Raw genomic sequence first — 17,439 nt, 5'->3', positions numbered from 1 at the left:
TTGTCAGACTATAAATATTAACATGGAAAATGCTAGGAGGGAATTTCAGTGGTTTTACTGGAATAAGTGGTGACCACTTCAGTTTGTTACAGATGTTAGGAATATTGATATCGGTACCAGAATGCATACAAGATCTAATTTAAATCCCTCAAACTGAAACCAAGGAATGCAAGCCATTTGGCCTTGTGGACTGACTCCATCCATTTTAGTACCCTGGTTACCGCTTAGTCCCCAAGTTTCTTGATCCCTTTGGCATTAAAAAATAGATTTACATCCTGTGAATGCATTGAACTCTGTTCCCTATAGCAAACCACCTGTGACTATGACATCTGATGGGTACAAAGTACTGGAGTAATTCAGAGGGTCAGGCAGCATCTCTGGAGAAACGGGATAGATGATGTTTCTGGTCGGAACCGTTCTTCAGAATGAACCCTTGGGTCTGAAGAAGGATTCCTACCCAAAATGTCACCCATCGTTTTTCTCCAGAGTTGCTGTCCGACCCGCTGAGTTACTCCAGTACTTTGTGTCTATCCTCGATATAAACCACCATTTGCAGTCCCTTCCTACACACTATGACAACTGATTCAAGACTCACGCAAGGGTCTTTCCTGCATCTAGTCTGTGTCATTATTTACGGTTTCATTGACTTCATAATATCTTGTAATGTGCTCAGAGAATATAAGTCTAGCTGATCTAATCTCTATCCATACTTCAATCCTGCCATCCTAGGGATCAGTCTGGTAAAACCTTTGCACTCCCATTTGATGTAGACTAAAATTGTGTGCCTGTCCAGGTGGGATCTTGCCAAAACTGCACAGCTACGGCTGCAGTGAAATGAAGTAATACAATACAATACCATTTATTTGTCATTTGAACCTCACATGAGGTTCAAAGGAAATTTGGATTCTGCAGTCATACAAGAAAAGAACCAAGACACACACCAACACAATTTACACAAACATCCATCACAGTGAATCTCCTCCTCACTTTGATGGAAGGCAAAGTCTTGTCTCTCCCCTGCTCTCCATTCTTCTCCCGAAGTGAAAGCCCCCGGCGGGCGCTAGCAAGTCCGCGGCCATTTAAAGCCGCGCCGGGCGATGTAAGGCCCTGTTCCGGGTCTTGGTGTTGGAGCCCCCGGCAGGCACTAGCAAGTCCCACGGCTGTAAAAGCCGCGCAGGGCGATGTAAGGCACCGCTCCAGGCCACTTTCAACCCCACAATTCGGGCGGGAGAAGTTACAGTTGCTGGTGTTCTGTGAAGCAGTCTCCCACCGGGGAGTCGGGTCGCAGCAGTGCGCCATCACAGCTCTCCACACTCCGAAGCCGGCCAGCTCCACGATGGTAGGTCCGCAGCTCCGCCGGCTCCGTGACTGGAGGCCGCTCTACGGCGCTAGGCCCCAACGGCAACGGAGACCTGACATGGAAAGGTCGGGTCCCCGTACAGGGAAGAGATTTTAAAGTTTCCCCCACTGTCCCACACCCCCCACCCCACACAGTCACATTTAAAAACCCACTATACCCTCAGCGGGACAAAAAAAAAGACAGACGGACTGCAGAGGCCGCTGCGACGTCGGTCGTGCCGCCCACCCACACACAAGTAAATGTTTTGTTGTGCGAACTGTCGGTCAGGTGACATTAAAACTCAATGTTGGGGATACTCAGCATCTCCGGTGGCATATGTGAGAAGAAAGGTTCACATTTCAAGTTAAAGGTCCTTCATTAATTTAATTTGCTCTTCAAGTTGGCTATGATAAGGCTTTTCAGTTGATTTGCATATTTTTCGTTTCCTCTGTTATTGAGCAATACTAAAGTTATTTGTCATTTTTAGTCGATAGAATAATCAACAAACTGAAGTAGTGACAAAAGTTTTTTACTAGTCTCTTACTGCCATTATAACTTCCAGGAAAGCCTATCAATTACTGTAAATATGCTTCTTCCAAGGGTCATTAAATGGGGGTGGTGCTATGTTTTGATAAATTCTTGTTCAATAAGTACTGCTCATTTGCATTTTAGAATTTAATTTTTTTGACTTGCAAATATCCAGCATGGGATATTTCTGTTCAATGACTAGATATCTTTTTGTTTCTCTCTAGGAAGTAGAAGCGCTTTTTAAAGGAGAAAATTTCCCAAAATTCATGAGTTGTGAATTTGCCTACAATGATAATTGGTTTATCACCTTTGAATCGGAGGCTGATGCACAGCAGGTAAAGTGAATTGTTTCTGGGGGTATTTGGGGAATTTTGACAACCAGTACAATGCTCATTATTCTGTGCGAATAATTAATATTAATTAATTGGCGAGCAATGCTCTCATAATAAAGAATGGTAACTGGAATAGTCTTAAAATAGTAGATAGGCACAAGGCTGGCGTAACTCAGTGGGTCAGATAGCATCTGGAGAAACTGAATAGGTGATGTCTCTGGTTGAGACCAATCTTCCCCTATTCCATATCTCCAGAGATGCTGCCTGACCCGCTGAATTACTCCAGCTTTTTGTATTTATCTTCGGTTTAAACCAGCATCTGCAATTCCTTCGTACACAGTCTTGAAATAAGTGCAGTGAGTAACACATAGCCTTTATTTCTTGACTTTGTTTAAATTGAGTCCAGATTGTATGTCTGACTGGTAACTTTGTAAATATTGTTTTCAGAATACAACAGACGGTGTCTAATTCAGTTTGATATAGTTCTATAAGCAAGATTTCTACTGCAGTGACAGGCTGGGCAAGGCAGTGCCATATTGATGCAGGAGAGGGCGTCTTGAGCCTGGGGTTGAAGAGCATTGCTCGCCATCACTAGTGTGGCTGACTAATTTTAGTTGGTTTAGCGTGGTTGAAATTGAAAATCTTCAATTACATGGAATTATGATGAGAAGAGAACTACGCTTAAATGCCCCCACTCTGTCATTAAACCAATCATTTAAAACTTTTGCAAATGAAATCAAATTGATCTTTGGAGCAAAAAACTTTCAACTGCATTTATTGAGGTTGACAATTTTCCTACAAAATTGTTTCTATTATTATTGCTCAAGATGAGCAACTTGTGGTTTTATGAAGACTTAAACATAGGAAAAATCTAAAGAATATGTACATATTAGATTTTGTGCCCGATGATATCGAGGATTATATGTTATGACAATCATTATTTATTCAGCCCTTGACCATTTAACAAATTAATGATAGCACTGATCTCAACTGTGTTGCGTTTGCCTAAGCACTTCTTTATATCTTGTATTGCAATGTCAGCTTCAATTGTAAATGGCAAATTACTTGACTTATCAAAGGGAATAGTTTTCTTGAAGGCATAATAACTGGCAAGTTTTCCGTAAATTATATTTCTTCACCTTGAGTGCCATTCTGTTAAATGGAGTTAAATAAGTGTTCTGACTCACTTATTTTGTTCAGGCATACAGATACCTTCGAGAAGAAGTAAAGACCTTTCAAGGGAAGCCTATAAAGGTAGCTATTTTATATTTGCTTAAATGTTTAATTCTTTCTGTGCTATGAAATATTAACTTGAACTTGGGCCTTTTTGTAGGCAAGGATAAAAGCAAAGCCAATGGCTATCAACACTTTTCTACCAAAGAATGGTTACAGACCTCTTGACATGAACCTATACACTCAGCAGAGGTACACGTCATTTTATGTGCCTCCCATCTACAGCCCCCAGCAGCAGTTTCCACTTTACAGCCTTCTTACTCCTCAGTCTTGGTCTACAACCCACAGCTACCTGGATCCAACATTGGTAAGCATTATGCATTTGGATGTTGTGAATATTTGATGTGTGTGCATGCTTTGTGTATTTTAATTATTAATCTTTTGGAATTGCCCTGAATAGCATTTTCCTTAATAACACATTATAAATATATTACCTCCTTGCTAAGTGTGACCTTTCATTACTTTGACAAATTTTGAATATCCTAGAGAAACTACTTAGATCCCTTAGAATTTCCATTGGAAGCAAAAGTTTGGGAATTAATATTTTGTTGTGGGGCAAACTAATCTTGGTTCTTGGTTTCTTGGTCCCCCAAAATATTCCAAATGGAATTTAAACTGGAGGTGGTGAAGGGAGGGCTTAAGCCAGAAAGGGTTATTGGGAAGAAAGAGCTACTTCAAATTTAGTTGCATCTGGTTGGGTACCTTGCCTATGGAGAGTGCTGTAGTGCTTTTTAACTTCCTTTTTTTTGAAAAATGGTTTGGTTCCTCATTTCTTTTTCAGCAAAATAATTTTGTGCTGTTCTTCTAAGTATGTTTGAAAGGAGACAAGGAAACACTTTTTCACACAGTGGTGAGTCTGTGGAATTGTCTGCCTCAGAGGGCAGTGGAGGCGGGTTCTATGGATATTTTCTAAGAGAGAGCTAGATAGGGCTCTTAAAGAGAGCAGCGTCAGGGGATATGGGGAGAAGGCAGGAATGGGGTACTGATTGGGGATGATCAGCCATGATCACATTGAATGGCGGTGGTGGCTCGAAGGGTCAAATGGCCTACTCCTGCGTCTATTGTCTATTGTCTATCATCTCGGTCCAAATTGGTCTGCCCCATTGAGACTGCGACCCCCTAGTAATAGTGGTCATCCAGGGTAAATGTAGGAGAGGGAGATAGTTCACTCATGATTTACTGGAGTAGACTTGATGGGACAAATGGCCTATTTCTACTCTTATTCCTTTTGACCTTGTATTCCATTCTCTGGATGCAGTCTCACCAAGGCAGCATGACGTCTTTACTATTTCATTGTATTATTTGTTGCCTTAATGGCTTGTTGCCAGTTGCACGTAAACTCAGTGGCTTGCGTACAAGGACTCTAATGCCCCTGCCCCACTTAGGAAACCTGAACGGAAACCTCTGGAGACTTTGCGCCCCACCCAAGGTTTCCGTGCACTTCCCGGAGGTTTTTTGTCAGTCTCCCTACCTGCAACCTCCGGGAACTGCACAAAACCTTGGGTGGGGCGCAAAGTCTCCAGAGGTTTCCGTTCAGGTTTCCTAAGTGAGATAGGGGCATTAGGAGCATGCCCCACCTCATCAACATCTATTATGTTTTTTGTTTTTTTTTAAACTCCATTTCAAATTGGCTAATTTTATATCTTGCATTGACAGTAGGATTAACAAAATAGCTTCCTGCAAAAAAAAAAAGTTGCTCATGTACTAGATTGATTCGTTATTTCAAATGCCTGAAATGACTGGCCTGTAACCTTTATCTCAAGGTCTGCTAGAACTTGTGGCAAGTGCTGGTTTTACTTGGTTCTTAAACTACTTCTGCAGATGTTTTTTGCAAGTCCATCATGCTAGTTTTGGTTTGCTGTGTGGTTTGATAGGAGACTCGATTGGTCATGTGTTTTCTGAAAATAAGCTTTTTTTTTTTAATAGGTTTTAGATGAATTATGTGAATCAATGATTTGTTGGTAGAAATCTGAGAATTTTAACTTGTGTCAGCAGTATCCAAAGGACAAGTTACATAATGGTGCAATCCCTTAATTTCAGGGTTGAATTGCAGTTGTTTTGCTTCTCGGCTAATGCTCAGCCAAAATTAGAATCCACTGAGATGGGAAAACTTGCTATTGGAAATACCACTATTACTTTGGAAAGAGTTTCAGAAGTTAAACATTAACTGCAAGTGATGCAATTAGTCATTTTGGTTAAACCATATAAGAAGCTTTTGATATATAGGAGCAAATCAAATCTTGTATATTTAATGAAATTGTTAAATTCCAGAATCCAGACAAAAAATAAATCTACTAAACTACTCGCCAGAGTTCTTTAGTAGCTTGTCAGTTTCTTTGTTGAACTAAATTAAGGCACTTAATAATGCCCAAAAGCAGCATTGATTTTGAAAAGTGTCCATTTAATTCCTTAGTGTCTTTATCTGAGGTCTCATAAGTATAATTTCTTGGAAGGTCAAAGAATCAGGCCTAATTCCATAAATCAACTATGCTAAATGACCAATCTTGATACTTGTGAACTTGGGTCTACAGCCTCATAAACACACTAATGCACCTGCCTCGACTTCCACCCTGGCAGTGAGTTTCAGGCACCCCAATCAACAACAAAAAACATTTGCCCCGCACATCTCCTGTAAACTTTGCCCCATTCTTCTTGAAATTCCCACCCAGACATAAAGGTTTTGACTGTCTACCTCTTAATTTTATTTCCATCAAGACTTTCCTCAGCATCTGGTGCTCCAGAGAAAACAATCCAAGTCTGTCCACCCCTCCTGTTCTATGGATACAGGCCATTCTGAAATTGGACCCCTCTAAAATCTGCATACAATGTTTCAAGATTCAAGATTCAATTTGCAGCATCCAAACGAAATGCCGTTTTGCAGCCATACATTACAAACAAATAGACCAAGACACAACATAAACATAAACATCCATCACATCGCTGTGATGGAAGGCCAAAAAAACACACTGCACTCCCCCCCACCCCCCCCCCCCCCCCCCCCCCCCCCCCCCCCCCCCCCCCCCCCCCCCCCCCCCCCCCCCCCCCCCCCCCCCCCCCCCCCCCCCCCCCCCCCCCCCCCCCCCCCCCCCCCCCCCCCCCCCCCCCCCCCCCCCCCCCCCCCCCCCCCCCCCCCCCCCCCCGTCCCCCCCCAGTTGCATGTCCGGAAAAACAAAATCAACAACAGCCCTCCACCAAAAAACATTTGCCCCGCACATCTCCGCCGGTGTAAACTTTGCACCCATTCTTCTTGAAATTCCCACACAGGCATAAAGGTTTTGACTGTCTACCTCTTAATTTAATTTCCATCAAGACTCCCCTCGGCATCTGGTGCTCCAGAGAAAACAATCCAAGTCTGTCCAACCCCTCCTGACAGTCAATACTGTCCAATACAGGCAGCATTCTGGTAAACCTCTTCTGCACCCTCTCTAAAACCTGCTTACAATGTGCTGACCAGAGCTTCACACAATACTCCATGCAGCTTAACCAAAGTCCTCTAAAGCTGCATCTTGACTTTCTGACTCTTATACTCAATGCAGAATGAGGGCGCAAAAAGGAGGGATAACTTGCTCCAATCTGGTGTTGCAATCGGTACTCAGCTAGTAAATGGTGGCCCACAAAGGCAGTCATCTCAGATCTTGTAAGAATTGGAAAATCAAACTAAATTGATTCACATTGCATGGAAGCTTGCATACCGTTCAAGATTTTCAGTGGAATTTTGCAACGTATCCAATGTTTACAAAGCAACATAAGTTTGTTTTGTGGCTTCAGATTCAGATTCAACTTTAATTGTCAGTGTACAGTACAGAGACAATGAAATGCAGGCTAGTTTTAGATCACGATGGCAGATGTCATGCATAAGCGTCTCAGCATTTTCCTGACTATAACTTTATAATCTCTGCCATTACTGGACATCGGGAAGAGTTTGGTCTTCAGGGTTAAATCATAATTTTTTCTAGATTAAAATCTTCGACTTGACTGATGGTTCATTCTTAAAGTGAAACGTGCAGCACGTTAAGTTCAGTGCCTCGGTTATGAATCATGTGTTCTTGAACAATCTTTCAATGTACTGGGTATTCAATTTACTAAGCTTTTTTTCTAACTTGTTGGTTAGGTGTCTCCATTCCCAAATGCTGGCTTCATCAATGGATTTACTGCAGCCCCAAACTTCAAATCTGCAACAGCCCCTTTGACCTCACTCAGACAATATAATCCTAGAAACAGGTAAGATTTAAAAGATTTTTCGAACGATATTTGCAAAACTAATTTGGTAGCAAGTACAGCATCCCGTGCCATTACAATAGAAAAGGGCTCACTGTAGCCATACAGTAATCGAGAGAATTACAGATGGACAATGAGACAAAAATGAAGGGAGATATAAAGACAGTGCTCTGTTTTGATTGGAAGCCGTCTGCCAATTTATGTTTTTGCAGTAATTTAACGGGTGATACAGGGTTACCAGTGGATTTAAGATCTTTATTTTTCATAAGCTGGAGTACTTTTGAAATATGAGTATCGGTTGCCCACTTAACCCCAGGCTTGCTCTGCAATTTAATAAGACAGCGGCTGATCGGATTGTAACCTTTCACTCCCTTGCACGTCCATTTTTTCCTGCCTCAAACTATTAGACTGTTTGCAGTACCTTGGAGGGAGAACATCTTGAAGACATGATGCAGAAAATTGTCTGTCTCAAATTGAGGGCACCTTATTACACCAGTGAACTCTCATTCTAGATGTTCCATGAAATAAACATCTGCACATCCACCCTGTGTAGACTCTCCTCTGGATTTTGTTTCATTCAGTTCACATGTAAATTACAGCACATACAATCCTAACCTGATCTACATTGTAAGAGATTACTGGACTTCACTTCTTCCCACCTGATTCTTGTAAAGACACTATCCCCATCTCCCAGTTCCTCTGTCTATGCTGCATCTGCACCCAGGATGAGGTGTTCCAAACCAGGGCATCGGAGGTTTCCTCATTTTTTAGGGAATGGGGTTTTCCCTCTTCGACTATAGATGAGGCTCTCACCAGGGTCTCCTCTATATCCCGTAGCTCCTCTCTCACTCCCAATCCCCCCCCCCCCCCCCCCCCCCCACTCGTAACAAGAACAGAGTCCCCCTTGTCCTCACCTTCCACCCTACCAGCCATCATACAACAGAAAATCCTCCGATATTTTCGCCAACGGGATCCCACCACTGGCCTCATCTTCCCATCTCCTCCCCTTTCCGCAGAGACAACTCCCTCCTTGGTCAATTCGTCCTTTCTCATGCAAACCACTCCCTACCCTGGTACTTTCCCTTGCAACTGCAGGAAATGCTGCACTTGTCGCTTTACCTACTCCCCTCGACACCATCCAAGAACCCAAGCAGTCTTTCCAGGTGAGGCAGAGGTTCACCTGCATCTCTTCCAACCTCACCTATTGCATCCGCTGTTCTAGGTGTCAACTGCTCTACATCGGTGAGACCAAGTGCAGGCTTGGCGATCGCTTCGTCCAACACCTCAGCTCAGTTCGCATTAACCAACCCGATCTCCCGGTGGCTCAGCACTTCAATTCCCCCTCCCATACCGAATCGTACCTTTCTGTCCTGGGCCTCCTCTAAGGCCAGAGTGAGGCCCACCCCAAATTGAAGGAACAGCACCTCATATTTCGCTTGAGTAGTTTACACCCCAGTGGTATGAACATTGACCTCCAATTTCAGGTAGTCCTTGCCCTCCTTCCCCTCCCCTTCCCAGCTCTCCCACATACTATTGTCTCTGCCTCTTCCTTTTTTCTTCCCGCTCCCCACCACCCCCACATCAGTCTGAAGAAGAGTCTCGACCCTAAACGTCACCCATTCCTTCGCTCTATAGATGCTGCCCCACCCACTGAGTTGCTCCAGCATTTTTGTCTACCTTCGATTTTTCCAGCATCTGCATTTCTTTCTTATACATTGTAAGAGATGTCTATTCTAGTTTAACATTCTGTTACTCTCTTAATTACTGGTCATCACCATGCTCATATTATTTGCCCAGTTAGATCTAATGACCACATTTTGCAATCTCTCAGCATATATTAATTGGTTCCGACCTTTATTTCATAAGGAATAGGAGGAGAATTAGGCCATTTGGCCCATCGTCTACCGTTCAACCATTCAATGTAGGCTGATCTATATCTCCCTCCTAACCCCGTTCTCCTGCTCCCCATAACCTCTGACACCTGTACTAATCTAGAATCTATCTGCTGTAAAAATATCCGGTGAATTCATTTCATCAGCAAATTTGTAATCTTGTCTTTGGTGTCATTGTCACAGTTTGTGTAATATTCAGGCCCAGTACCTATTTGCATGGCATCCTTGTTTGCATCTTGCCAGCCAGACAAATACCAATTTATGACTATTCTGGCTTGCTAACAGAAAATTATCTCTCATTTATTCCAACAATTCTGTTTTTAATTTTGGATAATCTGTAATACCGCACCTTCTCAAATGTCTATTGGAAATCTTAAGTATTGTACATCCGCAGACAAAAACAGGCCATCTGGTGTACTGACTCTGCACTTGCTGTCATGTGCCCATTTGCACTAAAATTATTCTCCCTACATTGCTAACAACCTCTAGATTCTGGCACTCATCACATTTGGGGGGGTAATTACGCTTTGGCTAATAAATTAACTTAAAGATCTTATAGGAGGAAACTCCACAGTCATAGGGTGAGCATGCAAAATCAATAGCAGGTTAAGATTAAACTTGGGGTTGCAAGGAAGTGCCTCTATAAGCGAGTTTGGTATTCCGACTGCGCATGCCCAGGTCATAGGTCACTCGCTATAAACATTCTCGGCAGCTGCATTAGCGTGCAGGCTTTGTGTTTTGTCCGGGGTCGGGCCCGGGGGGGGGGGGGGGGGGCTCCAGCTCTGCCTGTCCAGCTGGGTTGGATGAGGCGTCGCGGGGGGGGGTGCTCTGCAGCTGCTGGGGGAATGCGTCTCTCCGCCTGTCCAGTCCCCCCCCCCCCCCCCCCCACTCACCACTCTCTCCCCCCCCTATCCCCATATCTCCAGATTAAATATATTACACATAATTCATGAATAAAGATAAGAATTTATGCACAGTTTAAACAGTCAGCGCTTTGTTCGCTTTTTCTTTCTAGCCAGTGACCTTTGACAAATCCCATGATTCCTTGCGTTTTTTGGGAATACTGAACTCGCAGGTGCCACGCCATAATCCTTGTAATCGTTCACAGTGACACACATTAAATTAACCAGCCTATCATTTCCTGCTTTCGAACTTCATATTTTGACTAAGATATATTTCCTTACAGAATTCATGAGTATGTAGTTGCATTGATTTTAAAACTTCAAAAACCTATGTTTTGGTTGTTATTAAATGTGTTCTCAACTATTTAAGTTTCTTAAATTTCAAATTTCTTTTAACCAGACTGCATACTTTGAAAATGTCTGAAGTGTGTGATTTTCGTTTTGCCAAATAAGTAACTATTTAAAAAATCTTCTGTCAAGTCTTGCTGTCATTCTGGAGTTTGTATTACCAGAATAATTTATGTAAAAGAATATAAAGATCAAAGGATAAATCAGTTGAAACTTTATTCAAAGTTCCTATGGTTTTATATGTTCTCTTCTCTCTTTAAAGTTTGGAATCTTAAGTTGGTGTTTGATAGAGTCAAAAAATAATTAAAGCAATAGTGACCACTGTATATGCATTTTGATATTTCAAAGTAATGTGCGTGTAATATGCTCATTATGGCTACACGGCTCCAGGTGTAATTGTATCTCTAATATATAAGGACATCAAATTGGGTATATAATGCAATTTTAAAAATTGTAGTAGATGTCACTAAGCTTCAAGTCCTATCCTAAAATCTGGAGGTTTCTGAGTCAATTTTCCTGCTGGATGTTAACTTGGTAATAGGCTCTTGTGTTTATTTTTTTTTTAAATTTGTGAGTGAAAAGTAAGACCATCAACAGTGCCCTCCATAATGGTTGGGACAAAAGCCCATCATTTATTTATTTGCCTCTGTCCTCCACAATTTGAGATTTGTAATAGAAAAAAAATCACATGTGGTTAAAGTATACATTGTCAGATTTTAATAAAGGCCATTGTTATACATTTTGGTTTCACCATGTAGAAATTACAGCAGTGTTTATACATAGCCCCCCCCATTTCAGGGCACCATAATGTTTGGGACACATGGCTTCACAGGTGTTTATAATTGCTCAGGTGTGTTTAATTGCCTCCTTCATGTAGGTAAAAGAGAGCTCTCAGCACCCAGTCTTTCCTCCAGTCTTCCCATCACCTTTGGAAACTTTTATTGCTGTTTATCAATTATCAACATGGGGACCAAAAGTTGTGCCAATGAAAGTCAAAGAAGCCATCTTGAGACTGATAAACAAGAGTAAAACTTAGCGACATCAGCCAAACCTTAGGCTTAACGAAATCAACCTTGGGCTTACTAATATCCTTTGCATGCAATGACTGCTTGAAGTCTGCGATTTATGGACATCGCCAGTTGCTGGGTGTCTTCTCTGGTGATGCTCTGCCATGATTGAGAACCAAGAATAAAACTGTTAGAGACATCAGCCAAACCTTAGGATTACCAAAATAAACGGTTGGGAACATCATTAAAAAGAAAGAGAGAGCTTACTAATCGCAAAGGGACTGACAGGCAAAGGAAGACCTCCACAGTTGATGACAGAAGAATTCTCTCTATAATGACGAAAAATCCCCAAACACCTGTCTGACAGATCAGAAACTCTCTTCAGGAGTCGGGTGTAGATTAGTCAATGACCACTGTCCGCAGAAGACTGCATGAACAGAAATACAGAGGTTACACTGCAAGGTGCTAACCACTGGTTAGCCTTAAAAATAGGATGGCCAAGTTAGTTTGCCAAGAAGTACTTAAAAGAGCACCCACAATTCTGGAAAAAGGTCTTGTGTACGTATGAGACAAAGATTAACTTATATCAGAGTATGGAGGAGAGAAGGAACTGCCCAAGATCCAAAGCATACCACCTCATCTGTGAAACATGGTGGTGGGGGTGTTATGGCCTGGACATTTGTAGCTGCTGAAGGTACTGGCTCACTTATCGTCATTGATGATACAACTGCTGATGGTAGTAGCATAATGAATTCTGAAGTGTATAGACACATTCTTATCTGCTTAAGCTCAAACAAATGCCTCAAAACTCATTGGCCGGCGGTTCATTCTACAATAAGACAATGATCCCAAACATACTGCTAAAGCAACAAAGGAGTTTGTCAAAGCTAAAAAATTGTAAATTCTTGAGTGGCTAGGTCAATCACCTGATCTGAATCCAATTGAGCAAGTATTTTATATGCTGAAGAGGAAACTGAAGAAGATTAGCCCTCACAACAAGCAGCATAACCTAAAGATGGCTGCAATACAGGCCTGGCAGAGCATCACCAGAGAAGACACCCAGCAACTGGTGATGGCCATGAATTACAGACTTCAAACAGTCATTGCATGCAAAGGATATGCAACAAAATACTAAACATGACTACTTTCATTTACATGACATTGCTGTGTCCCAAATGTTATGGTGCCCTGAAATGGGGGGATTATGTATAAACACTGCTGTAATTTCTACTTTGTGAAACCAAAATGTATAAAAATGACCGTTATTAAAATCTGACAATGTGCACTTTAACCACGTGATTTGTTTTATGACATTTCCCAGATTATGGAATACAGAGGCAGAATAAATAAATGATGGATGTTTGGCCCAAACATTGAGTAACAACAGTATGTAAAATAAAAGCACACCAATGTATTTACATTATTAATGACTTAACAAAACTTGCAATGCATCTTAGCATTGCTGTAGTGAGAATGTTCACACAACCTCCTAATACATATCACAATTATTGGCTACCAACATTTTGTTTAGGATTCTTCATTTGTGCTTTTATTTGTATGAGATATTGCCAATGATCGGAAGCCAATTGATTCTAAGTAGATTCAGTCGCCTACAGTATAAATATTAAGGCAGGGACGGGAAGAGACGATCATTTTATCTTTTCAAAGGTATTGAAAGATTAGAATGTGTAAGACGTGGTACGAAACTATCCAGTGATAGTAGATTGTCCTGTCTCAGCTCCACAAAACTGGTTTGTAGGGGACTCTGTTCTCTAATTTAGAGATGTAATGAGCAGAAACTGATTTAGTGTGCAGATTGCCTTCTGAAAGGAAATGAATGGATCTCCTTTCAGCATGGATTGAAAATGAGCTTGGGGAAGCAAGTTGGATAGATGGGCAGCCATGTGACTTTCAGCCATCAGATCTTAAACTGGGTGCACTGGCCAATCGATCAATCAATGACACCCCAACTTGATCTTTATAATGAATATGTAACTTTTTTTTTTAAAGGGTGCATTTTATTGCACATGTCAAGTCGAAGAAAATTGAGTACTGCAATTTGCTTGACCTGTAATATGGGGTATTCAAGTGGAAGAAGTCTTGACGTTTTGGAGAATTTCACAAATCTATTTGTAATTTATTAATTGTTCTCCTAACTTCATATTCTGATTGAGGAGGGTATCAGATTTGCCAACCAGTGCCTCTATACAATGATACACAAAAATGCTGGAGAAACTCAGTGGGTGCAGCAGCATCTATGGAGCGAAGGAAATAGGCAACGTTTCGGGCCAAAACCCTTCTTCAGCCTTTCCAGCATCTGCAGTTCTTTCTTAAACACCCCTCTATACAATCTTGGTTGTTATATCCTTGAATCTCAAGTAGATAAAGTGGTTTTGATATGGAGCCTTAGAGTTCAGCCTCTTCTGCCAGTTGCAGGCTTGGGCTCAATTGTGATGATATACGTTGTATTCTGTTGCTGCAGATGGTTGTTTTAGCCTGTTGCTAACAATAAATATTAACAGATGGTCATCACATTGCTGATCATGTCCATCATAGGCAATTATACGTCTGGAGTGGTTGATAATTGATCAGGAGCCAGAACAGTTAGGAGCATGTTAGTTTACTTGTACCATCTCCAGTACTCGCCAAACATGAAATTTTCTGTGGCAAACACTCCTGGTCACCCTGTGTTGTTTGACCTGATTTTTACTTTTGTAATTTTGGGGGGGGAAAAAATGTCGCTTGGGAAGAATGATTACTTATTAAATATTCTGCCTTTGGTTATGTGGTCTTAAAACCAGTAAGATCACATTCTAATAAATCACCATACATTGAATTTGTGATCAGGAACCACAGCAAATCTCATCTACGCCCCACATTGCCGAACGCAGATCGTGGACCAGGACTTTTAGAGAGCCCAACGATATTTAATTTTTCGACGGATCGTCTGTTGAATGGTGTTCGAAGTCCTCAGATGCGACCAGCTGGACCCAATAGGACACGGATCCATAGCAATGCAGCTTATAATAAGAGAGATTTTGGGATTGCCAGGTCAGCGGAGCAAATCAATGCTGATTCATCACCCAGCATGGGTCGAGGAAGGTGAGTTGGATTAACCAAAATAAGGAAGCATAAATTTCAAATTGACTTCCCTTTTGTTTCAAACATTATCTGTTTATAGTCAGACAAATAAAATGCAGATAATCGTGAAGCAGGAATGCTGAAAATCCTCCAGGTCAGCATTTAGTGCCACCACCTCCTTTTCATTCCCACCCTGTAATTGTGCAGCTGATAATGACTATGCTCCACGCACATTGCAATTTGTATTCATAGCAAAGTGGACACCACAGATGTTTGAAGGATTTTAAGCATGATTACAATGGAAACAGTTATAGAAACCCAACAGCGTCTCAATTTATTTTGCTTTGTTTTATACAAAGCAAGCTATAAACTTAGACCGTATGAACTGGCATGTCAAAGCAATATGATGCTTTTTCTCCGATTAATTAAATTTTCATTTAATTGTTTTTTCCAGGAAGAATTCATATGGATACAGGAAGAAAAGGGAAGACAAGTTTACGGTATGATATTTTGCAGTTGAAATTTATTGCTTTCATTTTTATTGAAGCAGGGTGCTTATTCATGGCAGTTCGGAATCATTCCAGTTTAACTTGCCTGTCCCATCCAACATGTTCAATTACGAGGAGTGGAACTGGTTTGAGAGTATTGAATTCTGTTATCTCTAATTTGCTATTGGAAATATTCAGACCAGAAGCCCTGCCTTCATTTAAATAACTATTTGTGTTGCACAGTGGCAGACTATGCAATTGAGTACTACTTTACATTTGTGCTTGGTCTGATGAGGGAGAAAAGCCTAAAGTGGCAGCTGGTGGAGCTAGTGCCTCTCAGTGCCAGATACCCGGGTTCGATTCTGACCTTGGGTATTATCTACGTGGAGTTTGCACTTTATCCCTGGGTGATTGTGTGGGTTTCCTTCAGGATGTCCGGTTTCCTCCCACATTTTCAAAGACGTGCAACTTGTAGGTTAATTGCTGGGTAGATAATAGTGGCTAGATATTGAATCCACTTCAGGGCAAAAGATGCCCTTGTCTTTGCATTCTCTTCACTCAACATCATTTGATCCAGTTGTCCACAGCTATGCTAGCAACTGGCTCCACACTCTGGTCCCTTTATTTAAACTCCTATTGGACATGCACCTTTAAAATAAATTAACCAAAACATTTACTCATCCCTTTAACCATTTTTCAGGCACATTTTCAATTAGTCAACTACTTTATTGTGAATGACTTCTGGATGTTTCACAATATGTTGCGAAAGAGATTCGTAATCCAGTTTAATGATAAAGTACACATCATTCTAGTCGGCACATTCTTTTTCATTTCAAAACATAATGTGGGAGATGAATCCAAGGTTAATGAAACTTATTCAGCACATTTCAGCTAATATCTTAAAACATGAGGGCAACACCGGTGATTTCTGCCATCTCCTCCCCAGCAACTTGCCCTGCACCTTCTAGTTAAGTAGAGAATATACATTTGCCATTACACCCTTTACTAGGAAAATAGACAAGGTGCACTATAAACATATCATTTTACACCATATTCCAGTCTTTGGTTTAACATTGCTTTTTAAAAAAAACGTATCAATTTATTGTGCTACAGCTTTTAAGAATTATGTTTTTTCTTCATTCGCTTTCATTAATCTTGTGTGCTATTGATGAGAAATTGCTGACTTCTAATTTCCCCAGATTTCTAATTTTCCACTATATCAACATAAGCCATGGTCCTTTCATAACTTAATCTTTCCCTTTTTTTCCCCAGAAATTGTTTAAAGTTCAGACGTATGTTGTATTTTTTAATTAACTCAATCTGGGATGTTTTCATTATGTCGTTACAAGCAATTAGCTTGGGTAACTGCATGAAGAATTTTCTTTTTTTTTTAATCTACCTGCCGTCTACTTGCACTTTGTATAATAAGGTTGTATTTAAAATTGAACATGTTGGATGGTTTCATGGCATGTCTTCTCTCAAGTGCTTAACAGGTTTTGCATTATTTGGTATGCACAATTAACGTTGAGGTTTTTCTGATCAGATTCAATGTAGGCTTAATGTTAATTGAATTAGCCAAAATTCTCAATTAAATCCTGGGGAGCCCATAGATTTAGCCATTCTATTTTATGGGCTGACTGGAACCTGTTGAAACGTATTGGACATGTTTGAAGTATAAAATAATATCCAGATGATATGAACCAAGATTAAATTTGTTTCATCTCAATTAATTTCATTGCAGGTACCAGTAGTAAAAACAGCAAATTAAGTTTACAAGCCTGTTAGTTTTGCAGAACATTCCTCCAATATTTTGTTTGCATTCTGGACATTTATAAAAATAAAAGAATGCAGTGAAAAAACAAGAGATGCACAGGAACATTGTCCCACAGGCGTGACAAACGTGTAGCATAGAAATCATTCAATCCTTGTTTTCATGCAGTATTTAGCTAGATTGCATCAAAACAATTTCACTCTCCCTGTGCTTAAAAATGTACATTTTCTTCAATGTTCCAGTGCAAAAGCACATTTAAGCTGTTGATATCTTGGCACAAAAGCATAGGGGAAGAATAAT

General features: G+C 40.9%; 1 protein-coding gene across 4 annotated transcripts in view; it reads left to right on the top strand.

Annotated features, from left to right (window-relative positions):
- The window catches only part of larp4b (La ribonucleoprotein 4B), an 87,187-nt gene that overhangs the window by 48,326 nt on the left and 21,422 nt on the right, over positions 1 to 17,439 (top strand). For 3 of the 4 annotated variants that reach the window (XM_055664730.1, XM_055664711.1, XM_055664719.1), the window contains exons 8-13: positions 2,092 to 2,202; positions 3,400 to 3,453; positions 3,533 to 3,739; positions 7,544 to 7,653; positions 14,647 to 14,901; positions 15,335 to 15,380. In XM_055664730.1, the coding sequence (XP_055520705.1) occupies positions 2,092 to 2,202; positions 3,400 to 3,453; positions 3,533 to 3,739; positions 7,544 to 7,653; positions 14,647 to 14,901; positions 15,335 to 15,380 (783 nt within the window). The remainder of the gene's footprint in view (positions 1 to 2,091; positions 2,203 to 3,399; positions 3,454 to 3,532; positions 3,740 to 7,543; positions 7,654 to 14,646; positions 14,902 to 15,334; positions 15,381 to 17,439) is intronic. The other variant, XM_055664740.1, reaches the window with a different exon arrangement.

This window comes from Leucoraja erinacea, chromosome 2, assembly GCF_028641065.1.
Source record: "Leucoraja erinacea ecotype New England chromosome 2, Leri_hhj_1, whole genome shotgun sequence".
Lineage (NCBI taxonomy): Eukaryota > Metazoa > Chordata > Chondrichthyes > Rajiformes > Rajidae > Leucoraja > Leucoraja erinaceus.
The sequence above is the reverse complement of the archived record's forward strand: the minus strand, read 5'-3'. Positions and strand labels throughout refer to the sequence as shown.